Source organism: Myodes glareolus, chromosome 2 (genome assembly GCF_982192425.1).
Source record: "Myodes glareolus chromosome 2, mMyoGla1.1, whole genome shotgun sequence".
NCBI classification, from domain to species: domain Eukaryota; kingdom Metazoa; phylum Chordata; class Mammalia; order Rodentia; family Cricetidae; genus Myodes; species Myodes glareolus.
Genome location: NC_142027.1, coordinates 86,092,205 through 86,118,076, shown reverse-complemented (window position 1 = coordinate 86,118,076; position 25,872 = coordinate 86,092,205). Strand labels below are relative to the sequence as shown.

The following is a 25,872-nucleotide window of genomic DNA, read 5'->3' as shown; positions in this document are numbered from 1 at the left end:
GTCCTCTGACTTCCATTATGCGTGCCATGGCATGCTTGTGCACACACAAAGTAAAACGTTAAAAAAACAAAACACAAGTTCCCTCTGCCAATCTCTTTCCTGCATTTTAAGCTACAGTTTATGTTTTGTTCCATCTTCACTTTCCTCAGCACTTCAATCATTTAGAAATGAATAACCCTTTAATATCCATGATCAAAACCCTCAACTTGACCCAATCATCTGTTTGTTCACTTGCAGTGTTGGTTCAGTTAAGGGGTAGCACCATTCTGGGGGGGGGGGGATCACCTATGTGCAAGAAACCACTCAAACTAGTTTAAACAAAAGAGAGAATTTATTAGGTAAATATATTTGCAGAGATTCCAACAGCTGTAATGGGTCAACAGCAGGAAGCACACCTTTCTACAGGACAGAACAAGCTGCAATCACAAACTCTAGTTCTGCACCATCATGAGGGTGGTCCTCCTTTAACCTCGTACGAGGGACTAGACTGTGGGTTCACTTCTGCTTGCCTTGTGTTCTTTATAATCCTTTATGCTGGCCTCAAACTTGTCAAGCACATGCTGGCAGACATTCATGAGCTCATTCAGGCCTTTCTGAAACGGCTCGACAGCTGGAAGTGTACCCCGTGTCTGAATCCGCAAATTAATTTTGCTCTCTGAAGGATGGGTCGTAGTGTAACCACAAAATTCCACTTCCGGGTTCTTCATAATCATGTACCGCAGAGAATTTCCTAGAGTATGGTCCTCCTCGTGCAATACAAATGTCACACACTGTCTATCTGTTCCAGCTGCCTGGACCATTTCCAAGGCTGTCTTCCTCTCGCCTTCAGCCATTGAGGTCTTCAATCCTGATATTTTTCTACACACATATTTTTTTTTGTAAGAATGAGATCATATGGATTTTGTGATTAGCTTTTAAAGATTCACTACCTCATCTTCCTATCTCCACAGCATCTATCCATAAATATTTAACTCCATTTTCTCTCTACTCGATTTGACCATGTATATTGATTGCCCACAAGGGGCAAAAAACCCCCACAAACTTAAATGTTTGCAAAATCTTCCTTTGAATAGAGCAAAAGAAAGAGGCAGATTTACAATAATAGGATAGGCCCTGCTGGAAGATGAAAAAGGAGTTGACAGGCATAAAAAACACGATTATTTTAGCATAAAAATGGCAACCACAAGTTATCAAGGTGACAGGCTCAGTTACGGCTTCCATTTGAAAGAGGTAAGGAAACTAGTAAGTGAAAGGAAGTGAAAAGTTTAATAGGAGGAATCTGGCGAACAGAAAGAATTTACGAGCAGTGTGAACAAGCGGAGTTGCAGGAACTTTAGGCGACTTAACACGCCAGCACCGCCCGGTGCGTGACCTTACACGAGGAAGTTCTAACGGGGGTGGCAGTTTGGCACTTAGAGCTGGATTCCCAACTTCTCTCCCCTCCCGGATGGCTAATATCCCTCTGAGCTTTTCTGGATAAATAAACCCACAGCTTCTCTTCCCTCTTCCCAATCCGGCCCGGCTCTACTCTCTATCCTCCCTTCTTCCTCTGCGCCTCGGGTCAGGCCTAGCCGCCCCGCCGGGCCGCAGTCGGCCGCGTGCCCTTTCGCTACCCGCTTCGCTGGCCCGCCCCGCCGCCCCCGCTCCACTCTTCCCCTCCAACTTTACCTCTCCAGCTCCTGATCCTCTTCCATCGCGGGACGGGGGGGTGGCTCCAGGAAACCCTCAGGTGGTGCAGGAGAAAAGGACGCTCTTCCCCATGTCGCGACAGACGCCGGCGAAGCAGGAAGGAAGACACCACCGACGGAAGGAGCGGGTGACGGAAGGAGAGGGGCGGAGCCGCAGCGGCGCGGCAGTGCCCGATTGGGGGGCGGAGCGAAAACAGAACACGCCTCCGGCCACGCCCCTGCGCGGGCCGGACTGCTCACCTGGAACTGCGGAAGCTGGGCGGCTGCGGAGCACCAGCTGTCCCCGTGTGCTGGCGAAGAGCACTGTCCCTCGCCTGTCGCCCCAAGACACCTGCTATTTAGGGTCGGAGTTAGACCTCTGATCTGCTAGACGCTCCAGGGACGGGACTGACCCGGGGTTGGCTTTTCCCCGGACTGGAGTCCTCGGGAGCCTTTCATAGGGCACCTTGCAACCTTAAGAAAGCAAACGAAATTTGTGTGCAGAACTGACTTTCCTGACCACACTGTGGTTGACCGGGCGCAGTTTTCTCCCTGGGGTGCAAATGCACATCTCCATTAGGTGCAAGGGCAGCGTTTCTCTGCTTTTGGGAGAGAAGTGTGAGTTTGGAGCACCGCTCTCCTTCCTCAGGAGCTCGTGCTGACCCGCGGTTCCTTTTTCCTTTGATCCCAAGGAACCGCCCTTGTCTTTCCCTCAGGTGTGTCCTCCCAGCTCCCACCTGACTCCTGCCGGGCTGTCTCCCCGCCCCACCCCAGCCGTCCTCTCGCGCACACCTACACGTCAGCCGCCCCGCGCCACCTGTTCTCCCTCAGCCCGCTCCCGCAGCCCTTCCCTCCCTTCAGCTGTCCCACGCCCGGTGCGGCGCTCCGGGGTGCACGCAGACACTTCCCGAGCGTCTTCTCTGTGTCTAAAGGGAGAATCCGGCCGGGAGCGATGACGGAGGGCGGAGCGCGCTCACTCTAACTCGGGAGTGATGGGCAGAACCGGCCCGGCTCGTCGAGCTCCTTGATTGGCCAAGATGCTCAGAGCCCGCCCTTAGTCCCGCCTTTCCACGCCATTGATTGGCTCAGGTGCGTGTCGGGTTGGCCCCTGCGCTCGCCCCGGGGGAAAGGCAGCAGGGGCGGTTGAGAAGTGAAGTCTTGGCCGGACTTTGCTTCTCGCCAGGAAATCGGCGGCTGCGTGTCCCGGCAGAGCGGAGCCGGGCGGCGTCCTCGTCAGCGCTCCCCCGGGGAGCTCGCCGCTTTCCCGGAGTGAGTTACTTCGCCTCAGGTGCGGGCGGGGATGGGGTGTGGCGTCGGGTTAGGGGGAGCCCTGTGGGGAACGGGCCAGGGGCCGCGTGGAGTCCAGCCGGGCCCGGTGCGGGTGCCAGCTCCGGGCGCCGCGGTGCGGGTCTGCGCGGCGCTCGCTGTTTAAGATCGGGAGCTTCGGGGACGAGTTCTTGCACTTCGCGTCTGCACGTTGTCGGGAGCCAGAGCGGCGCTAGCTAGCTGCCCTCTGGTTTTGTTCCCTGGAAGGGATGAACGGAGATCCTTCTCCCCGCCCCAGCCTGTTGCGGGATAATTCTCACCTTTTCCTTCAAGCTAGAGACAGATTTGACATGTTTGGGAGGAAGGGGAGGATCATTTCCAAAATATGCATCTCGGTTTGAAAGCATTTGCGCACGAAGCACCGTTTGGGAAACATTGCTGTCTTTTCAAAGCTTTCCGCCACGTTTCACACAAGGACTTTTAAATGGAGTGGTATAGTATTCCCGTTTACATTTAAGATTGTGTGTTTGTCAGAAGCCTAAGGGCACTTCCGCGTGGCTCTAACGAATCATTTTTTCTTTTCTCACAGTGTAGCCCTGGTTGGCCTGGAACTCACAGAGATCCGCCTCCCTCTGCCTCCTGAGGGCTGTAGGATTAGAAAGACGGGCGTCCCCACACCCCGCCAATTTTTCTTTAAAGAAAAAAAAAAAACCACAGAAACCAATGGCAAGGACAGTTGGAGGAATCTGCGAGCTCCAGTTTATCCAAACTGCCTTCACTTTAAGAATGTCACATTCTTGTAGTCACAGTACTTAGCAATTGGCCTCCTTCCCAGGACACATTTTGCTTTTTCTCTAGCCTGTACAGTGACACAGCACAGATGATGTTGGATCTCAGTAGGTCAATTCTGTTTGCTTTGATAGATTTGAACACCCTCCCCCACACCTTTGGACAAAAGGACTTTGGCAGGTAAAGAAGGAAGGTGGAGGAATCTAGTGTCCTATTTGGCTGTCCGATCACTGTTGAGCCAGAACTAACAAGGTTTTGCCATTCCAGCCTGTCCAAATTCCACGTGAGTTTTCCCATAGGGGTCAAATGTAGGCCAAGTCAGAGCAACACTAGAATCACATTGCTTTTAATTCAGTCCACTGTTCAATTCTAATTCTGTATTTTGTTTCTCTAATCTTCAAGTTTGAACCCTTTCGTTGAATATGCATTTAGCCACCCAGTGTCTTACAGCCAGGAATTAGTTGGATTTTTTTTGGTTTTGTTTTTGAGACAGGATTTCTCTTTTGCTTTAGAGCCTGTCCTGGAACTAGCCCTTGTAGACCAGGCTGGCCTCGAACTCGTAAGGTATCACTTGCCTCTGCTTCCTGAGTGCTGGGATTAAAGGCGTGCGCCACCACCACCACCCAGCTACCTCAGAGAATTTTGAACAAAGTGATTTGGGAACTTGAAAGTATTTCTGCCTAGAAAGTGTCAGAGAAATCCTAGGCAATCTTCGAATTGGTATGGGCTTTCTCTAGGACCATCCTAAGTGCTTATGTCTATAGAATGTGACATCAACTGCCGTGTGCATGGCTGATCTAAAGGACCTAATGTCCGGGGTTGAAGTAATGGTCAGGGCTGGTTTGTTGTTCTTCTTAGGGTTCATGGCACTTTCTACAGTGGACACTTAGATATTTGATGAAATGAGAAAAAGAAGGGATTGTGTAGAACACATTAAGACATTTGGACCTCATCCAGTCAGCGATAGCGAGGTGTTAATTTCAAGCAGGGAAATGCTGTGGTAAGATTTGCATTCCATAAAGGTAACTGCAGTGGGCTGGAGGGTGGTGAGGTCCAGATGAGAGGTGAGAGACAGAATTTGGGGGGAGGGGCTCTACTGTGTAGTCCCTGTGCAGATAATCTGGTTTGGGAAGACCAACCACACACACACACACACACACACACACACACACACACACACACACACCCCGGGCAGCCTCTTTGCTCTTTAGCATTTTTGTCTGGTAGGATTTGGAAGCTTGAAAGAATCAAAGCAAACATGGCTATGGCTTAGACTAGAACTTGGTGCTCAGGAAGAACTTAGCCAGGGCTGGTTGTCAGTCCGTGCCGTAAGCAGATGTGGTGTTCTGGAGGTCTGGGCTGCTAGGCGAGTGACTAGTAGAATTAATGAAGAAGATCATTGTTTTGGTGTTCTTTTTTGTTTGTTTTTGGTTTTTGTTCTTGAAACAGGGTTTACTGTGTAGCTCCAACTGCCCCAGAACTCACTATGTAGACCAGATTGGTCTCGAACTCAAAGAGATCTGTGCGCCTGCCTCTGCCTCCCCAGTGCTGGGATTAAAGCTGTGTGCCACTACACCCTGTGATTTTTGTCTTTTTTTTTTTCTTTCTTTTGATTTAGGACATGAGTGTAGACTAAGGCAGAAGAGGGGTCGGGTTCTTTCAGTTGAAGTTAGAATTACTATTCCATCTGAGTTTTGACTCCCTAACACGAAGGAAGTAGTCACAGTATCTGTTTAGTAAGGTTTGAGGATCAAGAGAAATTACGCAGGTAATGCCCTTGACACAGTCTGTGGTGCAGTCCAAGTGCTGAATAAATATTAGTTGTTCCTTTCATGACGACAGTATTAGTGAGATAGTGGAATGTTAGAGGCTTGAGAAGGAACAGTTTAAAATGCCTGATGGTAGAGTGAGAGAAAGGGAAGTGGAAGGAAGATCCAGCTTGTGGGGTTCCGCTTGGATGATTGACATGTCAACTGTGCATGTTGGATAGATGCTGAGAGAAAGGCAGAGAGTCTTTTTGGGTATGCGGTAAGCACTGTGTGAGCTCTAGTTTAGGAGAAGGGGAGGCAGGCTTTATAGAGCAGTGATGGCGGAGACGTTAACACGGAGTGGCAGGGGTCTGAAGTGCATTTTGGAGCTGGGCATGGGGACACACATCCATATGCCAGAGACTCTGACTCAAGGAAATTACCATGAGTTTGAGGCCAACCTGTAGTGCAAAGTGAAATCCTGTCTTTAAAAATTATAAAACTCAAGTACTTGGAGGCAGGGGCAGACTGATCTCTGAGAGTTTAAGACCATCCTGGTTTGCATATCAAGTTCCAGTCCAGTCGAGAGCTATGTAGTGAGACCCTGTGCTGCCACGCCTACCCTGCCAAATTAATTTTGGTCATCATCAAAGGAGAATTCCAGGTTCTCACAGCCTGTGGGCTCTGATTCCTTCTCTTTCTCTGCCTTCTGGTCATCTCTCTCCCATTTTCCATCTGCCAACCCAAATCCTTCTTACCGTGCAGACCTGTGTAACATTTCACCCCTGCTTCCTGAGCTACAGTTCCTTCCAGATCTACCTTCCTATAGGCAAAGATGGATGGAAGACAAGCCTGAGATCTTATTGCATAAGTTTGCGTTAAAGGTGGTGCTGACTGAAAAAAAATCACTCACACACACACACACACACATCTCACACACTGGATTGTAATTGTGGAGTTCTCGAGGTCTAAACTTGCCTGTTAAGGGACCCAGAAGTTTTACAAAACAAATCTCCTTTAGTTTTCCCGTCAGGTTTCTTTTCCTTAGGAGGCAGAAACAACAGGAATATCTGAGGTTGAGTAAACTTTTGGGTGGTTTGGTCCAAAAGATGAGAGCTGTGAGCCGAATGAGAAGTTACTCTTCTAGTGCCCCACTGCAGAGTGACTCCCGCAACCCAGTTTGTGTGACTTGAAAAAGGCTAAGTATTATAGTTTCTATCTGTGAGAGTGTATGTGTCTAGAGCAAAGGTCTCCTCTGTTTTGTCCGCTGTAATTCCCCCAGAATGTTAATGCATGCGCACATGGGTGAAAGGTCCACCAGCTTCGGTCTGTTTCTCCCCGTCTGGTCAGAGGGAGACCAGAAGCGAATGCTTCTGTGTGACAAGGGAGCCAGTGTCCTTGCAGACCTCTGAGAAGATGCAGAAGCGAGAGTGGATGCTGTCCTGAGCCAGCTGTGTCTGTGCGGGACGCTGTAATTACTCACTTTCACGGTTCACTGCCGTAGCTCTGGGGTGTGGGGAGTTCCCCAGCAGTGGAGATGATCCGTGTGTCATAGTTCAGTCCTGACTGCATGACACACAGGGTATAACTCTGTCCATAGGTTACTGACCGAGGAGAGCTCCAGGGCAGAGCTTCTGACATCGTGCTTGGGATAACTGGGGTGTAGAGAGAAATGTGTCCAGAGAAAGTAAAGTATCACATGCTTCTAGGCCCCCAGCCTGGACACTTTAAAGGGTTACCTCAGCAGGCTATTGCCTTCAGAGGAGAAAATTTGTTAGTGGAAATTCTTTTTAGTGTTAATCTGGGTAGGAGAAGTGAGAAGTAGACACAAATGTTGAGTTCCAGGACAGCTAGAACTAAATAGAGAGACAATATCTGAGGAGAAATGGAGGGGGCATTCTTTTAAATAACAAGGTTCCCTAAAGTAGCGGTGGAAAGTTTATAATCGGTTATTGAGGGCCATAATCTTGGGTTAAAAAAAAGAAAAAACAATGTTGCATTTCACAATAATAAAGATTTTGTGTTGGCTGTTAGTAAAACTGAGAAATATTTGCCTCTCCCATCAGGATTTTGGATTTAATTTCAATTAAATTTTAATTTAATTCTTCATCAGAATCCTTATCAGTTAAACCATTTAAGTAACCATGGAACAAATCATGTGGACATGTCACTTAAATCATCTTTAAGTGCTCTGAGCACTGCCATTTTTCCTCTGCATGATTTCAATATTTAAACTTCAGTTTTTAATTTAATTCTGTCTGCCAGATCTCTAAGCTTATGCTGTGTGGTTGGTGCTGAGCTGCAAAACACAAAAAATCCTTTCTACCTTTGGAGCAATTAGAATCCTAGATATTCAGTGGAGGAGAAGAAATCATTGAAAGCTGGTGAGGAGATGCCCTTGGCTTCTGGTTCCTTGGCCCTTCAACTCCACTGTGGTTTAACCGTCATTTGGTACCTTGGTGTTTTCCCTGTTAGAAACTCGTATCCCATTAAACCTGTGTCTTATCGTGTGCACAGTCACCCACCTGTCCTTTCTCAGGCCTGCCCCGCAGCTCCCTCCCTCTTCAAAGAGACAGTTTGCCTGTCTGTCTGCTCCTCTCCCAGCTACCCCTCCCTGTGGCAGTCATATCTGCTAGGCTTGCTGTCTTCGTGGTCTGATCCTTGGCCCTGGCTTAAGCATCTGGCACGCCTGTCACTGGCCCCTTTGCCCCTCTCCAGCTTGTCTTCAGCCCTGTGCTGCCTATTCTCAGTTCTGGGAATTCTCTCAGCTGCCCTTGCCCCTCATTGCCCGTAGTTCGTTCTGTATCTGCAGAGTGTTCTGACAGACCCAAGACAGAATCCATCAAAGAATAGAGACATCATCACACAATTCCAAGCCAGGATGTGCTCTGAAGAAGCAATGCAGGGTTGTGCTCTCAGAACTGGAGTAACTAGCCATATTTGGCCCTGGAGCTTTGAAACGTGGCTGCTCTGTGCTGAGAAATACAGTGGGGTAAAATCCAAACCCCATAAAAATCTCAATAATTACATCTTGGAATGGCAACGTTTTGGATATACTGAATGAGATAAACTATTAAATGCCGTTGCCTGTTGTTTTTCCAAAGTGTGTGTTTTGGAGCACTTGAGCTGACAAAATAGGCTCATGTATTTCCCGGGGGGACAGTGCTGTGTAAGGTGTGATCTTCTGGTGATGTGATGAGGGACACTAGCCTTGTTTTCTGCAGAATAGGGTATCACTGAAGCCTTCCCTCTGTAAGTTTACTGGAAGGGATATGTGGATGGTTGGGCTTAGAAAGGTAACTCTTCCTAGAGGAAGCAGTTGGAGGTAGGTGTCAGTATGAGGGAAAAGGTACAGGAGTGACAGGGCATGGGGTTAGGAAGGTGGGCAGGGGAGTGGGTGGGGCCTGCTCTTATGTTGATGGTAGTGAGAGTTTTCTCTTTGTTACTCATGAATTAGTCCACACTCTAACCCACTCCCTAGGTCTGCTGTATTCCACAGCAAGCTGGGCACTATTTGAAGTGGCCTGCTATGATCTTTCCCAGCTTCCCTGCTGAAGTCTCAGGTCTGCTGAAGGCTGGCTCTGAGCTGGTCCTCAGTCCCATCCTTTTAAATCTCTTTTGGGAGGGCTTCATGGTTTAATTCTGCTCTTTTTCCTCGTTCCTTTTCCACACCAGTCTATAAAAATGCTCTAATACTGATCATAAAGCAGTCAGCTCCACTGACCCAATGTCTCCCCATTACTGCTCCCAGTAGCACATGTTCTTAAAGTCTTTAGTACATTGAAGTTTGTATGGTGTCTCACCAAATGCATTAATTTGCCATCACAAACTACTACAGAGATTTTACATTTTTGTCCTTTGCTATTTGAATAATTTAATTAATATTTGAATAATTTAGTAATTGTAAGTGCTAAGTTGAAGAGACAGAGGCAGGCAGATCTCTGTGAGTTCAAGGCTAACCTGGTCCAACAGAGCAAGTTCCAGGACAGCCAAGGCTACACAAGACACACACACACACACAAACAACAAACAAATCTTCAGTGATCTATTGAAAGGAATCCTGGCAAAATAGTGCAAATTTAGCAAAAGCCTCCACGTTACTTCATTTTTTCCCCAATCATTTGTAAGTGTATTTATTGTGCTTAAATGTATTATGAACCAGATCTCTGAAAGTTTTTTGTTGTTGCCGATAGAAACTGTTTCCATGCACAACTTTCCACCCCCTCTCCCGGCTCCTAGACACATTATCTACTTTCTGTTTCAATGCATTTGACAGCTTTAGGTATTTCATTTGGGAGATGGGGAATGTTTCCAAAGAGATTGTTTTGCCTAGCATGATGACCTCAGGGTTCATTTGTGTTATAGCATGTGACAGAATTTCCTTCCTTTTTTTAATGACAGAAAATCTTCCAATATAGAATATATGACATTTTGTTGAGCCATTTATGTGCAGTGGAATTTGGGCTTCTTTCACCTCTTAGGTGTTTTGCATGACACTCCTATGAGCATAAATCACAAATATCATATACCCGGAAATGGAATTGATAGATCAAGTGTCAGTTCTATTTTTAATATTTTGAAGAACCTCCTATTTTCTACAGTAGATAAGTATTAGATCCCCCATTGCTGGGTTCTTCCACCGCCAATGCAATAAGTCAAATCAAACTGAATTAATAAATCCAGATTTAATAAACGACAATGCAAAGCAGAGCCCCCCAGGAAGGCAGGAGACAGAACACAGAGATCCCAAACAGTTGTGCCAGTTTACAACCCACTGTTGCTGTAGATCCCCATTCCTCTGCATCCGCAGCAGCTGCATTTGCTGCTTTCTGTCTGTCGGTGATGGCCGTCTAAATGGGTGTAAGGTAGCAGCTTGCTGTCTTGATCTCATTCCCGTGACAGTGAGGTTGTACATCTTACTACTTTTGATGGCCTCGTGTATATCACTGTAGAAAAGTGCTTCCTAGTTCTTTCCACTTTTGAGTAATTGGAGCTCCTTACTCATTTTGGATATTATCTCCTTGCCAGGTCTGGTTTACAAATACTGTCACCCATTCCGTAGATTGCCTTTTCACACTCCTGGCTGTGTCCTTGGGGCTGCAGAAGATTTTTAAGCTTGATGTTATCCCATTGGTCAGTCTTTAGTTGTACTTTTGAGGTCGTGTGTGTGTGTGTGTGTGTGTGTGTGTGTGTGTGTGTGTGTGTGTGTGTGTCTATATATGAGGTCATATTTTTCATGAAGCTTTTACCCTGTGTTTTTCTTCTGAGGGTTGTATGGGGTCAGGTCCTTACACTGAAGTCTTTAATGAATTTGGAGTCAATTTTTGTATATGATGTAAGAATAGGGTCTAAACAAACTATTTTACTCATGTCTCTTAGACCTTGGCCATAGAAATAAGGTAAATTCTAAAATACATAGATTGGTTTTAACTTGGAATGGGGGTGGTTGATGGCAGGGATTGGGCTAGGACATAGCTCCAAAACCACACATCACAGTATACTGTATTATAAATTTCTCTGTCCTCTTTGTTTTTTATATGGAAACAAATATCTAGATTTAAACTAAAACAAAATCAGTAAGGACCAGCTAGTTATGGGGGAGCCAGTGCTGTGCCCTGTGTCCCTGTTGCTGGGCATTTAATGTCATTGGTAGCATTTACGTTTCTGAGCACTGTTTAGTCGATTTTAAAGTATCCTGAGCGGGTCTCATATGAAGCATGTGTTGACTCCATTCATTTCTCTAATTTTAGACCTGGTGCTTTCATTATAGATGGGGTATTTAATATGCTTAGATAGACTGATTTCAGGTTTTATTAAAAATGGGTACAATGTTTTTTTCTGAAACATTGCTTAGTCTTTTTCCAGTTATCATCATGATTGAATGAGTTTTTATATCTTTGAGGAAATAGCATGAGAGACCTTCCAAGGCTTATCTTGCAAACATATTTTTTTAAAAAAATAATGATAGGTGCCTTAGTTACTTGTACTGTTGCGATAAGGTACACTGACAAAAGCAACGGCATGAGAGCAGCAGGCGTATGTGTTTTGGCCCATAATCCTAGGGTGTATTCAGTCATGGCGGCAGGAGCGTGAGGTGGGTGGTTCTGTTGCCTCCATAGTCAGGAGGCAGAGTGAGCTGAATGCTCATGCTCAGCCCCTTCCTCTTCTGTTGTTCAGTTTAGGCCCACAATGCACTGCTCCCGTTCTCAGGGTGTGTCTTCTCACCTTCACACACCTCGTTTAGAGATGTCTCCCAGACATGTGTAATGGAAAAACCTAGACTAGACCTGGTGGTCTGACTGAGCCTAGAGGCTCGTATGTTCAAATGCTTGGTCCCTAGTTGGTGGAATTGTTTGGGGCAGATTGGGAGGAGTTGCCTTGATGGAGAAAGTGTGGCCTTGATGGAGGAGGTGTGGCCTTGTTGGTGGAGAAGTGGCCTTGATAGAGTAGGTGAGGCTTTGATGGAGGAGGTGTGTCACTAGGATGGGCTTTGAAGTTTCAGAAGTTCAAACTAGGGCCAGTTGTCAGCCTCTCTCTCAATCTCTCTCTCTCTGTGTGTGTGTGTTGGTGGGTGTGTGGGGGTGTGTGTACACCTGTATACTTACACATCCGTGAGTACTTATGTGTTTGGGAACCCATGCTTGAAGGCCAGAGGACAACCTCGGCTGTCATTCTCAGGAACACCATCGACCTCTGAGTCAAGGTATTTCATTGCCTTGTGGCTCACTAGGTCAGACTAGCTGACCACCTAGCCCCAGGAATCCCCCTGTCTCAGTTTCCAAAGTGCTGGGATTACTATAGTGCATGCCATCATACCAAGCATTATTTTGTAGGTTCTGGGGATCAAACTCAGGTCCTTGGCAAGGCATACACTTTATAGACTGTGTTGTCTCCTCAGCTTTGGATTGGGTTTTCTACGACATCACATTGTCATAAAAACTCGAGCCTGGTCCTTGAGCAGCATTTCTGCCTTCTTGTGAGCTGGTCTTGCCCTCTCTCGGTTGTTCCTGCCATTTTGTGTATTTGTGTGTGTGTGTGTGTGTGTGTGTGTGAGAGAGAGAGAGAGAGAGAGAGAGAGAGAGAGACCCTTGTTAGAGTCATGACCTTGACTCTCCAGAACTAACTGTGACTCTGAAATAGGCAAACCTCTTTTATTCATTTTTTTTGAAGGTAGCCTACTTGAAGCATTTTGCTCTAGCTATAAAGGGATGGTATAAATACAGATGGTCAAGTCAGAGCACTCTGTTTTTAAATGTATGTGCATGTGGGGCACGTGGAAGTTACAGGACATCCTGTAGGAGTTGAGTTATTCCCCCTCTGTTTTGTGGGGTCTAGACATTGAGCTCAGGAGAAAAATTTGTTGAGAATTTCATTAGATAAACCCTTTCCTGCTCATGACTCCTCCTGAACCCCCTTCCCTACATCGCCTTCTCAAATTCATGTCCTTTTCTATCATGATGATGACGACGACAGTGATGTAACCTGTGTGAGTCCAGTCAGTGTTGCCCACGTGCACCTGTGTACAAGGTTGACCCCTGAAGCATGCACAGCCTACCAGGGGGCTCAACCCTCAAGAAAACTGCCTCTCCCTCCCCTAGCAGCTGTGACTGCCTGAAACTGTTCCAGTTGAGGTGGGGCCTTGTGACTCCTTTCCTCATCCAAGCTGCAAGCTGACTGGTGAAATCAGTGCAGGTCTTGAGTAGGTAGCCGTGGCTGTTGAGAGAGTTCATGGGTACAGCATCCTCACTGTGTCCAGAAGACATTCACTGTAGCCCTCCTGGTTCTCTGGTTCCTAGACGCTTTCTGCCCCTCTTCCGCCATGTTCCCTGAGCCTTGGATGTACGGGTTGTGTCACATATGTCCCATTTGGAGATGAGCACTCCACAGCCACCTAGTCTCTGCTTTTTGACCAGTTATAATACTTTGTGGTGTCCTCCATTTGCAGCAAAAAGATGTCTCTTTGTTGACGGGCGGGAGCTACACAATCAAGAAAGCCCTTCAATTCCAAAACCAGAGGACTCCTAAACATTCGGCCAACAGTCTAGTGAGTTTATAGGTTAACTGCTCCCATTATAAAATATGTACCTGTGATCAAGTTCCTCAGTATGACTTTAGCTTCCAATTTCTCAGCGTGCTTCAAGTTGCTTTTCTGTGGTTTGATCCCGAGTGAAACTTATGCCGGAGGAAGCAAAACAGACTGTCGGGTAGTTCAGTTCTTACTGTGGATGTAGCACAATGACCCTAAATGCAGATAGCCTTGTGGGGCTGAGATAAAGGTTAGGAACTGTGAGTAAAGAGCAATCTTATGTGGAAATCAATTTCATGATTACGCAAGTCCTAAGGCAGCTACTTATCTGATTATATTTTCCCTGCTACTATAATGGCATTTTCCCGGGCTGGAGAGATGGCTCCATGGTTAAGAGCACTGGCTACTCTCCCTAAAGAACCCACCTGGCAGTTCACAACTGTCTGTAATCCAGTTCCAGGGAATCTGACACCTTCATACCAAATGCACGTTAAAAAAAAACATTAAATAAAAAATATTTTTAAAAAATAATGGCATTTTCCCCCATTCTGTTACTGGATATTTATTAAATATGTAGTATGTTCCAGTCTGTGGTGAGAATGTGGCAGAGTGAGATCAAGGTTCCCTTTATATAAGCGTACACACTGGGGGTGAGGTGGGGGCAGCCATGTGCTGTTTATTAGACACATAAACAGATAAGTACATTTATGGAGGGTTAATGATAAATGTCACATGGATTAAAAGGTCATGTGTTAGATCTGGGCCATCTGTTCCTGCTGGCTGAAGTCTAGTGGTCTCCACATTTCCTGTTGACTGTTTTGTCTTTTTCACCAGGGAACCTTCTAATCAGTTCTGCCACAGAAAATAGTGTGTGGAAGCCAGCATAGGCCCTTGTGCATCCTAGGCAAGTGTTCTACCACTGAGCCAACCCCCAGCCCTGGCCATATCCTCTTCCCCTTGCACACCCCCTCCTACAGGTTTTTCCCCACACAAGAACAAGAGTGGGAAGACAGGAAAAGCAGCCAGGCATTTGGGGAAGTCAGTCTTGAAGAATTTAGCTTTCTCGTGAAGGTGGGAGTTTGTGTTTGTCAGCATCTCAGCTGTATTTACCTTCTTCTCTTATGAATGAAGAAAAACAAAACCCCACCAGTTATTAGGAGAACAAGGAAACGATGTTGTCAGTCCTTGAACTTGCAGTTTGTTTTGAAGTTTCTCGCTTTTTACAGCTCATCTCTGTCGCTGCCTTGAAAACTGCCATATGTAGCTTAGATTGTCTCAAAATTGGTGTGTAAAACTTTTGTGCGCTGCTGACTTTGGGAAGGAGGAATTAGAGTGTGATCCATGACTCACCCCATGACTGACGTCCTGGTACAGTTTTAGAAACAAAGGAGGTGACAGTAGATTTCCCCAAGCAGCAGGGGCAGAAGTAAATACAAGAAAAAGATGACTTTGTACCCATGCTGGTGGTTAGAGCTGTGCATTGAATGATTCTTAGAAACACGTTGGTTCTAGATGCCTCCACCGTTCTGAATAGACCCAGTAAAAAATTTTCTCCTATAAAAAGGTTCGTATTAGCAGCAAACTGGCCGTATGCCTCCCAGTTTTACGTATGAAGTGAAGTAACTTTGCCAGTGACTGTAACACTTGCGATTTAGTTTGTTTTCTGTATTCATTGTTGAGCCAAAGGGCTGAATCACTGATAAAGTAACCTGGGCTGGGGCTCACCACATTATCAACATTTTCTTTTCTTTTGATATGGACATCTCTGTCTGGTTTGTCTTTTAATCATGTATGTAAGGGCCAAGTTCAGCCGGTTTACATTTTATTTCTTTTTTGTGCATACTCCTTTGCCCCTGGGCATTATATTACATGAGAAGTTGATGTGCACAAACAGGTATTTAAGAGTTCATTCTCCCTCCTGGGCCCCAGCCACTTACTTCCCACAGGTGACCACTGTTAGGGGGTCTAGCAGGCTTGTTTGGTGTATGGTATCTTATGTGTACATCTCTATATGTGTAAATGTTTTAAAAAGTATTATCTCATACCTCAATTTAAATTAGCTCAACATTTTTTAAAAATTACGTGTCCTTTTGAAATTTCACTTGGAAACCTTTTAGGTTCTTGATCACAACTAAATTACATAGCCTTTAAAAACAGCGTTTATCTCTTTATAGCATGCGGGTGTTACCATGTAGAGATATTTCTTTGTTGGATACAGACAAGGGTGACTATTTGAACTTTTTTGGGTGTGTGGGGAGACTAGTACTGAGAATTAAACCCAGCGGTCTTGGGCACCCTAGGCACTGCAGGGCTATGTCCACAACTCTTTTTTGATATTTTGAGGCAAGGTCTTGCCATATATAACCCATACTGCCTTGACTCCGTGTAGCTCAAGCTAGCTTCACACTTGGGATCCATCTGTCTTACCTTCCCAGGTGCTGCGACTATAAGTGCATGCCACTACACAGAGATACTTCCTTCTTTTTAAAGGGAATGCTCAAGGCAAAGGCCATTGCACACACCTGTAATCTCAGCACTCGGCGAGGCGGTGGTCAGAGGATCACCAAAGCTCAGGCCAGCTTGAACTGTGTAGTGAAACTCTCAGAAAAGGCTAAGGAATACTGAACACAATACATAAAAATTGATTTTAATTATCTGTATGATAACTCAGAAGAAAATGGAGCTTTATATATAGTGCAATCATGGGAGAAAATGCCAGATTATTAGAGAATATTATAGTAGAAATTGTGCCTACCTAAAAATTTGCTTTTTTGGTACTGTTGTACAGTATACAGTTATACAGAGCTCACTGAGCCTGCACAGTGTACCTCTTCAGCATTAATGCTGTCATGGACACTCAGAATGTCTTTCGGTTGTAGCATTGTTGACTGCAACCATTTTGTAACTAATAGAAGGTAGTCTTTCTGCCAAATTCAATCAGATTATGTCAGATCTGGAGGGGGTAAATTATTTTCAGATATGTGCAAGTATCACTGTAGAAGGTTTGGGCACTTTCAGTGTTCTATAGACATATCTATAGATGGAGTTATCTGATTGCTGGTATTAATCATACTAGTAATTACCATTTCCATGATTTCTCTAAAATTACTGTTAGTCATCAGCCTGACTGGATATGATGGCACATCCTGTAGTCCCAGCATTGGAGAGGTGGAGCCGGGGGGGTCAGGAGTTCAAGGCCAGTCTTTGCTACCAGTGACTTTAAGGTCAACCAGGGCTACATGAAACCCTACCTTAATTTTTTTTTTCGCCTTGAGACAGGGTTTTTCTTTGTAGCAGCCCTGGCTGTCCTAGAACTCACTCTGTAAATCAGGTTGGCCTTGAACTCAAATATGCCTGCCTCTGCCCCTTGAGTGCTGGGATCAAAGGCATGTGCCACCACTGCCCAGCTAACTTTTCTTCTCTCTCCCTCTCCCTCTTCCCCCTCCCTCTCTTCTTCCCTCCTTCCTTCCCTCCCTTGGTTTGTTTTATTTTTCTAGGTAGGCTTTCTCAGTGTAGCCCTGGCTATACTAGAACTCACTTTGTAGGCCAGGCTGCCCTCCATCTCACAGAGCTCTGCCTGGGATTTCTGGGATTAAAGATGTTTGTATGTCCCACCACCTGGCTCAGATGTCTGGGAATTTGCTTTGTAGACCAAGTTGGTCTGGAATTCACAGAGATCTGCCTGCCTCTCCCTCCAGAGCACTGAGATGAAAGGCATACGCCACCACTGCCCAGCTTTCAAAACAATATTTTTAAAAAGAGAGGGATGAAAAAATAAAAGTTTTATGAAAATGGCAAGTGAATGTGAGTTCTCTCTTGTCTCCTGTTGCCTTCTTTATGTTCTATGTTAGCTTATTGCCTGATTTTGAAATGGGGCTTGGGAGGGTGAGTGGGGAAGGACAGCAGTTGTTTGTTTGTGTCTGAGGCTGTCGGCAAGAGCTGTTTTCGTTTCATCGAGCCTGGCTTGCAACACTTCGATGAGATGGTGCACCTGCGTAGTACTGTGGTTTTTGTGGAATTTTCAGAAAAGACTCCTTCACCAATCCAGTAGAAATGACAGCACAGGAGCAAGCACAGGGAAGAGCGACAGGCCCACCAGCATCTTAGCCCAGAGGCTCTGTGGACGCCCGTCCTCCCTCCTCCTTCCCTCTCTCCCTTCCTCCCTCCCTCCCTCCCTCCCTCCCTCCCTTCCCAGTTAGTTTGTGGAGCAATAAAAATTTCTCTCTCTCTCTCTCTCTCTCTCTCTCTCTCTCTCTCTCTCTCTCTCTTTCTCTCTTCATGAAGTAATCCAACAATAGAACATTGGGCAACGGATCCTCATAGGTGATTTTTCAAAGGAAACTCAGCAGGCTTGTGTTGCAGATGCATTATAGACAGGCAGTGGAGAGGAAGAACCTGTCTGCTCGCACTGTGTTCTTGTTCCCATTCTTAGTTCTTGAACATTCTTTCTGTGTTCAGTGACATTATATGACTGAGGTTCGTGTGCTTTTTATGGGGTGAGACCCGCACCAAGCCCTTGCCAGCCCACTCCCCTGGTGTGTCCCGCTCCCCTGGTGTGTCCCACTCCCCTGGTGTGTCCCACTCCCCTGGTGTGTCCCGCTTCCCAGAAGCTGCCAAAGCTTGTGTTCTGCGGCTTTTCTGGCTTTTCTGCGTAGCCTTGGCTGCGGCTTGTGGGTCAAGCTGTTGCCCAGCTGGAATGTGGGAAAAGGGAGACCCCACATGAGGAAACAGTTGGTCCTGCTGATCGTATAGTGTGTAGGACTGGCCTGTGTGCTCCTAAACTAGAAGCATTTGCACCAGGCGGCGAGATGTGTTGGAAGTAGCTCGGAAAATAGGTGGTAATTGTGTCTGAGGTTTTGTTTGTTTGTTTTTAGGAAAAGAAAAACATTTCAGAAAACGTGGAAAAGATAAATTGGCTATTTGCAAAGTGGTACTAATAAAATGTTTGTGTTAAAGTTGGGTTTCTGCTTTCAAGTGGAGGGAGTGCAATAGTTTTCTTTTTTAACTGAATTAAACTTTATTGTTCTGTGGTATAATGCCATTAGGCTAGTCAGCAATCATTTCTTAAAACTGTGCGTTCAATCATTGGCGTTTGTATAGAAGAAAAGCTAAATCTATCTACTGAGGGGCGAGCTGCCCCTTGGCATGTAATGTTAGTAGCTGTGTGAAAAGAGAGGTCTGGGTTTGAGTAACCTGCTGTTGCTACTATTTCTTTGTTATTGGACAGATGGCACTTTATTAATTTGGACAGTCACCTACTGGGTTCTGTAATGACACTGGTTATGTAAGGCCCTATTGAGCATGGTCATAATGTGTTCAGCCGTGATTCTCTCTTACTTTTAGGACACTCTGCTGCTTTGTTCAGAATATGTGGTTGTTCCAAAGTGCTTTTTAATTTTCAGGTTGACATCAGGTGTTATTAGCCTCATTTTCCCAGAACTTGATTAAAATTATTAGCTTCAATTCTAAGAGAGTTGTGCGGAGGTGTCAGTTCTTTCAGTGTAGAAAAAAAGATTCACAGTGTCCTGCTCAATGTCCAGCTCTCAGTTCATGTCACAGGTCTAAGTTATGGATGAAGCAAGCCAAAAATTGTTGGTGGTTTAAGTAGTAGAGAGAGAAATAAGTTATTCTAATGTCAGTTCCCCAAGTAACTATGATAATATTCAACAACATAGCTTTTTAATGAGGTCCTACTGGAAGTATAGTTTCAGTCACATGACTTAAAAATTATTAAGGTTGGGGGAAGAGGGGGGATTGTGGTTGGTCTGTAAAATGAATAAAAAAAAAGAATTGGAAAAAAAGTTATAGCAGAGCTGGAGCGATGCCTCCGTGGTTAAAAGCACTGGCTGTTCTTCCAGAGGACCCAGGTTTGTTTCCCAGCACCCACTTGGCAGCTCACAGCCATCTGTCACTCCAGTTGCGGGGAATCTGACGCCCTCTGCATGGCCTCTGCAGTCAGGCAACAGGCACTCACCAGGGGGATAGACACACATGTACACAAACACCCATATACATAAAATAAATAAGCACAATTTTTAAAGGTTTTAAAGAATTTTTTAAGTTATAACATAATTTCTTTTTGCTTTATATTTTATATAATTTATGCTTATGTCATATGGTCTTAACAAACATTCAAAAGTAATCAAAATATCTATTGCCTACCTGTGATACAGGGGCTAAACTTTAAAAGACTGACAACATCAAATATTGGCCAAGAATATGAAGCAACCAAAGCTTAGTCCTTTTTGGAAATATAAAAACATTACAAAGACTCTGAAGACAGGTCTTGCTGTTGCTTAGGAAACTAAGCGTATATCCTGTGACTCCACCCTTCCACTTTTAAGTACTCACCCAAGGGAAGGAAAATGTAGGTTCATGGAAGCTCTTGTTCATAATCACCAAAAATGGAAACAGTCCAGTTGTGTATCTGTAGGGAGCATATTGTCATGGGGCACTCCCGAGCAGCTAGAGGGAAGACATACTGATGTATGTCAGAAATAGCAGCTCTCACACATTTGCTGTGCGGGGGATTATGGTGTGCTGTTCATCCCATCCACCATTCTCTGAGTTTAAGTTCAGCCTGGTCTACACAGTGAGTTCCAGGTCGGCCAGGGTTACACCGTGAGACCTCGACTCAAAGAAAAACCTCAGGAAACAAACAACAACAACAACAAAAACCCTTGATGAGTAAAAGAAGCCTTCTTCAAGAGAGTGTGTATGCTGTGCTCATGATTAGACAGTGCCTTAGAATGCCCACAACTCAACTACGAAGGAGGATAGCAGAGACTTCTAGGTTGCTGGATAAGGTGGCAAAGCAGGAAAGTGACACGGAGTCTTAAATGATGGTAAACCACAGGTGTGACTGACCGCCTGGACGGACAGACTCACGGGAGACCTGGGCAGCCTTGTCTCAGGACTCCCCAGCCCACACCTGGGTAAACTGGCATCCTCTCTGAGGGCCCCAATCAGAAACCTTGTTGTGTGCTGAAATTTCTCATAAGCTGTTTGGAATCATGAAGGGTTTGTTATTTTTATAAGTTTTGTTTCTTTTCGCTTTGGTGATGTTTATGCCTGTCTGAGAATTTTTGAGAATTCTCTCTACTGCTAATTACATAAAATTATACCCCTCCCTGAGAAGGGGCACTACAGAGCAGTGTCGCTCCGGCTTATCAGGACATGGCTTTTCTTTGCGAATGTCATGTCCCCTCACAAGGTCTTCAGCTGTGTGCTACATCCGTGTGGCGTCTCTGCAGTTGCGTTCCTTGCTGTGTGGCATGACTTTTCTCTAGTGACAGGGAAAAGGAAGAGAACAATGGGAAGTTGCCCAATTTCTGCTACCATGAGCATAAACTTAGGGACCAGATCAGCCAGGGTTTGAGTCTCATCTAGTCACTTTCAGCCTGATCTTTAACCTCTCACCCTCATCTTCATGTGTAAAATGATGGTGCTGTGTCAAGGGCTTGTTCACAGTAGCGATTGCATGAGGTGGTGCTTGTAAAGTAGCTGGTGTGGTGTCGAGCGGGTGGGAATAGTGACGGAATGCTTAAGTCCTGGGAGAAGGAAGGAAGACAATCAATGCTTAAATAAAAGTATGTGTGCGTGCCTGCCTGCCTGCCTGCCTGCCTGTCTGTATCTTGTCTGTCTCTGTGTCCCTGGAACAGCTCCTGGGAACTCTGTATTCTTCTCTGAGGATTTTGAGTGCTGGGCTGCTTGCTACAGGAAAGCCCAGCGTGGTCCAGCATAGTGTGCCTGGTGTTTAGAGTGACGCTTGGGAAGGAGAAGAGATTGAAGTAGAACCCCCAGCACCAGCCCCTGATTTCCATCTCTGTAGTCTGTCCTTTGCTATTTGTGCTTCTGGGAAGGTCGACATGGTGCCCTGCTTTGGAAGTAACCTTGCATCTGGCCCCTTAATGCTTCTCGTGTTCCTGGCTGCAGAGGTTGCTTGAAGTTGTCTCCATGACCCAAGCCAAACCGTAGAGTCAGGAAACTATGATTCTGAGGTGTTGACAACATCATGGAAGCTGTGCAAGGGCTATGGCTCTGCATTCCCAAAGCTACCAAAGCAGCCACCACACTCCGCTCACTGTGCACGCACCCAACTCAGAGGAAGCAGAGTTGCCCCAGGCAGCCATGCCTGTCTTATGTCGAGTTTTACTCTGGTCTTCAGGAATATGAGACTGAACGAGAGCCCTATACATACTTCATCACCAGGCAGCCTGCCATCTCTTCGTAGCAGCGCTCAAGGCCTCCTTTTACTTACTAATGCTATATATGCATCTGTTTCTATGCCCACGTGTTTCACTTAAGTGGTTAATCTGGTGGTCAGTTTTGAGTTTATTGAAAGAAGGGACTTTTCTCTCCTGCGCACGGTGTCTCTCCCTCTGTGTGTTCTTCTGTCCAGGACAGTAGCAGAGCCGTAGAGGATCATCCGTGTTTGAACTGTTGCTAGTTCAAGTTGGAATGTGACGTAAGCATGGAAATGAACAGTGTGGTGCCAGAGAGGTGGCTCAGCTCTTAAGAGCTTGTGTTGCTCTTGCAGAGGACTAGGTTCAATTCCGGGTACCCATATGGCGGCTCACAACCATCCATAACCCCAGTTTCAGGGTATCCAACAGGCACTCACATGGTGCCCATACATGCAGGCAGGCAAAGCACTGATACACATTAAATAAATCTGTAAAAATTTAAATAAACGTTGAATTCCAGAATCCTAGCATGAAGAGAATATTAAGCCAGTTCAATATTCTTTTTACATGTTGATTACATGGTAACCGATACTTTTGATTTTACTGGATTAAAGCTTTGTTACATATTGTAATGGATACCATCTGCTGCTTCTTAACGTGGCTACTGAAAAATTTAAATTGTATGTGCCTTACATTGTCTTCCTGTTGTGTCACTGACTAATTAAAGTCTCAGTACCAGACTAGTCTCTATGAGGGCAGGGACTATTTGTTTAGCCAGAGTAACCCTATCTCTAAGCGCGGTGCTTGGCCTGCAGCATATAATCAACAAATATTTGTCGAATGAGCTGTGACTGCTCTGGTGCTTGATTTCTGTCCCTGCCATGTACCGTGCTAGTTAACTGATAGGATAAAACAAGATAAGGTGGTTTTAAGAACACATTCCATGTTATGTTTTCTTCATTCCGAAGTTTCCATGGAAACAGTAACCCAAAGATTGCCAGGATTTCTGTAGTAGTCTTCAGATAGTATTTTCTTTTATTGTTAACCAAAGCATGAAAGTTTAAATATTTGGAGAGATGTTTCTTGAGTTTGAAGTCCAAAGTCTAAAATTTTAATTTGAAAAAAAATAAAAGCTGTTACTCACTTTCCCCCTATATTTGTGAAATTCTACTAAAATAATTTTGATTTTTATCAGTTTATGTTAATTATACATGATAATTGGTTTTGTTTTGATGTTTTCATGCGTGTATTTATTAATATATTTTGGTACTCTTCATGTCCTTCCCCTGGACCTCTCCCAACCACACTGGTTCTCCTCCCTTCTCTGTGTATTTGCTGACTTCTGCTCATTTGGTGACCAGTGAGCTCAGGAAGGTGGCTTACATAAGCTCGGGTTTACTGAAGGGAGGATGAGCACCTCACTGCCATCCGAGGCCCTGAAAAAAGTCTTACCTCCTCCATCAACCATTAACTGCCTGTAGGTCCTGCAGGAGGATGGAGTATCTAGGGACCCAACTGTGTGGGCTTGGACAGGTACTCACAACTGCTGTGAGATCCAGCAGCACTTGCGTGCCTGGAAGGTGGTGCTCCGCATCGCTCACCCTCCCTCAGGCCCTTCCTGCTCTGTGCTGGACGGTCTCAGTCATTCCCAGTCTCTCAGCCCTGCTGCAGCCCAATTCTGGGGCTTCAGATAGAAGGGATTTAAGGGAGGAACCATTTAGCTTATGATTTCAGAGGCTTCAGTCTTCATGGTCAGGAGGCACAGCCATTCAGATCATGGCTGCCCCAGAGTGTGGCTGAGGCTGTTGACGTCACAGCCGACCAGGAGGCCGAGCACCCACGAAGTAGCTGGCTGGAAAAGTAAAGGACTGCCAAAGACACACCGGCTGCTTCTATTAGATGCCTTTATGGCTTCCATTTTTCCTCTCTTCACTCTTTCCTAATGAATACTTAATACATCCACTTGATTCTCGTGTAGCTGAGACACACTGAACGTTTGTTAGGAACAGAAATTCAGATTGCATTGAGTGTGCTGGGAGAGGTTGAGGTGGTGAGAACCGTTTCTGTGTATAACCTGGAGCACTAGCCAGAGAAGACCAGATGAGACTCCAGATGTTGAGTGATTAAACTAGGTGGCCAAGATGGTGGTTTTGTTCTAAATGAGAAAGCACGGCAGTCTCTTTTGATTGATGTCTGTATGTGTAAAACGTAGGAAGAAATCTTAAGCCTGGTTAAAACCTTTCTTTGCAGCAGACCCTTTTATATATGGAGGTTGTGTTCCGATCCTTATAGAAATTGTGTACCTTGAGACAAATACAAGTGAATGCTTTTAAAATGATTTTGGAGAGATTGAGCAAATTTCCAAATCTGAGCTGTCACTAAGTTTTATGTTTATTCAGATTTATTTTGCTATCTGAATGCATAAGTGGCTATTTGAATTTTATGATTATAAAATAAATGTCAATTTCAGGGGGCTGGAGTGATAGCTCAGCGGTTAAGAGCACTCTCCTCTTGCAGAGAACCTGATTTAATTCTCAGCACCCGCATGGTGGCTCACAACCATCTGAAATTCCAGTCTATGATCTCTTCTAGTCTTCATGGGTGCCAGGCATGTACGTGGTACACAGAGATACATGTAGGGAAAACATACACATTTTAAAAGTGCATTATTTAAAATTAAGTAATGTTATTTTTTTTTCTTGAGACAAGGTTTTTCTTTGTAACTGCCCTGGTTGTTCTGGAACTCGCTCTGTCGACCAGGCTGACCTTGAACTCACAGATAACCGCCTATCTCTGCCTCTAGAGTGCTGGGTTTAAAGTTGTGCGCCACTACTGCCTGGCTTAGTAATGTGTCAGTCACAGCAAAAAATCAAACAATAGAATGACAAAATTGTGGGGAATGCCTGTGAAACTGAAAAATGAGGGCCTTTCCAGCGTGTGGCCTCTGTATAAATAGGATGGTGTGGTTTCTTCTGAAAACTCATTTCCCAGATGCTAACTATAGGAAAGAAATAACTTACCTGTGGACTGCCATCCATTTGTTTATGTAAAATACATACTTATATGTCTATATGCAGGTGTGTGTGTGTGTGTGCGTGTGTGTAAAATATATCGTGTGCAACCTCTGTATTTACTGTTGTTTGTATAATGTGCGTGTGCGAGTGTGTCTGTGCATGCGCATTTGTGTGTAATCTCTGAAAGTAGACTCCCTGATCTGAGTCCCATTTTCATGGTTACAGCTTTGGGATCTTAGCAAACTACCTACTGCTTTTTACAGTTTCCTCATCTGAACAATAAGGAAGAAGGCCACAGTGATCCCAGCTTGGGTTGTCATGAAGGCTGAATCTGTAACCTTGTCTGTCTCACCAGGCCTGTCACACAGGTGTCCGTCTGTACCCATTACCTCCTCAACTCCGCTCCTTTGAGAGCCTCCCCAGGTGGGTGGGGCTAGTCCCTGGTCAGCTCCTTCCTGTATCACACCTCTCATCGCACCTCTGCCTTGGGACAGTAAGACAGAGATCACTACAGTGCATCTCCACGGGTCCCCATCCACCGCGGCTTTCCAGGGGCTGTCCCACAGCTACCGTGGTGAGCGAAGCTGTTGGCAGAGTCACAGTTTTATAACTCAGTTTTCTCATTTTCCTTTGTTCCTGTCAGTCTCTTGAGGGCATACAGGTTCTTTTATGCTGGTTGCCTCCCTTTGCTTGCTGATTCTCTTAGTTGGAAAACCGTGTCTTTGTCATATACCATGAAACAGGAATTAGAAAGGCCTCAAGGTGACCTTGAAGGGATTGACAACATTGGCTTTTTTTTTTAACAGATCAGTCTACGTTGAGAATAAATGAAAGGTAAAAGTGAAGCAATAAGAAGCTTCCTGAAGTATTCCAAGCATGAGACGAGGTAGACTGAGCCATAATGGACAGAGCCGAAACAATGAGAAATGACTCGATTTCAAACCTATCCTGAAGGCAAATTCAGTTTGGTTTGCTGCTGACGGTGATATGATCTGCCGATGGCAGGAGAAAGGTCAAGGATGACGCCAAGATTTTTGGCCTACACAGCTGGGAAGGTAGAAATTGAGACACAGACAGAAGTTTGATAGAGCATATTTAAGGGGAAACTCGAGTTTAGATGCAGGAATTGAAGTTCCCATACAACCTCTGGGAGACTCTGGCTAGACAGTTAAGTCT

At 45.4% G+C, this 25,872-nt stretch overlaps 2 protein-coding genes across 6 annotated transcripts in view; one reads left to right on the top strand and one right to left on the bottom strand.

Annotated features, from left to right (window-relative positions):
• Positions 1–312: 312 nt before the first annotated feature.
• LOC125389883 (DNA-directed RNA polymerases I and III subunit RPAC2) lies at positions 313–2,384 on the bottom strand. The gene is made up of 2 exons (XM_048418598.3): positions 1,669–2,384; positions 313–858 (listed from the first exon to the last, which is right to left on the bottom strand). The coding sequence occupies exons 1-2, from the start codon at positions 1,692–1,694 to the stop codon at positions 483–485; spliced, it is 402 nt and encodes a 133-aa protein (XP_048274555.1). The 5' UTR covers positions 1,695–2,384; the 3' UTR covers positions 313–482.
• A 395-nt stretch (positions 2,385–2,779) lies between these two features.
• Lnx2 (ligand of numb-protein X 2) overlaps positions 2,780–25,872 on the top strand; it is a 60,721-nt gene continuing 37,628 nt past the window's right edge. Inside the window, exons 1-2 of one of the 5 annotated variants that reach the window (XM_048418586.3) lie at positions 2,808–2,936; positions 13,416–13,514. The gene's annotated coding sequence lies outside the window, so the exon portion shown is untranslated. Of the gene's footprint in view, positions 2,956–5,615; positions 5,751–13,415; positions 13,515–25,872 lie in introns of those variants that run through there. The other 4 variants (XM_048418580.3, XM_048418574.3, XM_085685125.2 and 1 more) reach the window with 4 other exon arrangements.

Bases quoted from the DNA above. Each gene is read 5' to 3' on its own strand.
- LOC125389883 (XM_048418598.3), bottom strand. From the start codon at position 1,694: ATGGAAGAGGATCAGGAGCTGGAGAG. The intron at 859-1,668 runs GTAAAGTTGGAG...ATATGTGTGTAG, and splicing joins GAGGATCAGGAGCTGGAGAG to AAAAATATCAGGATTGAAGA.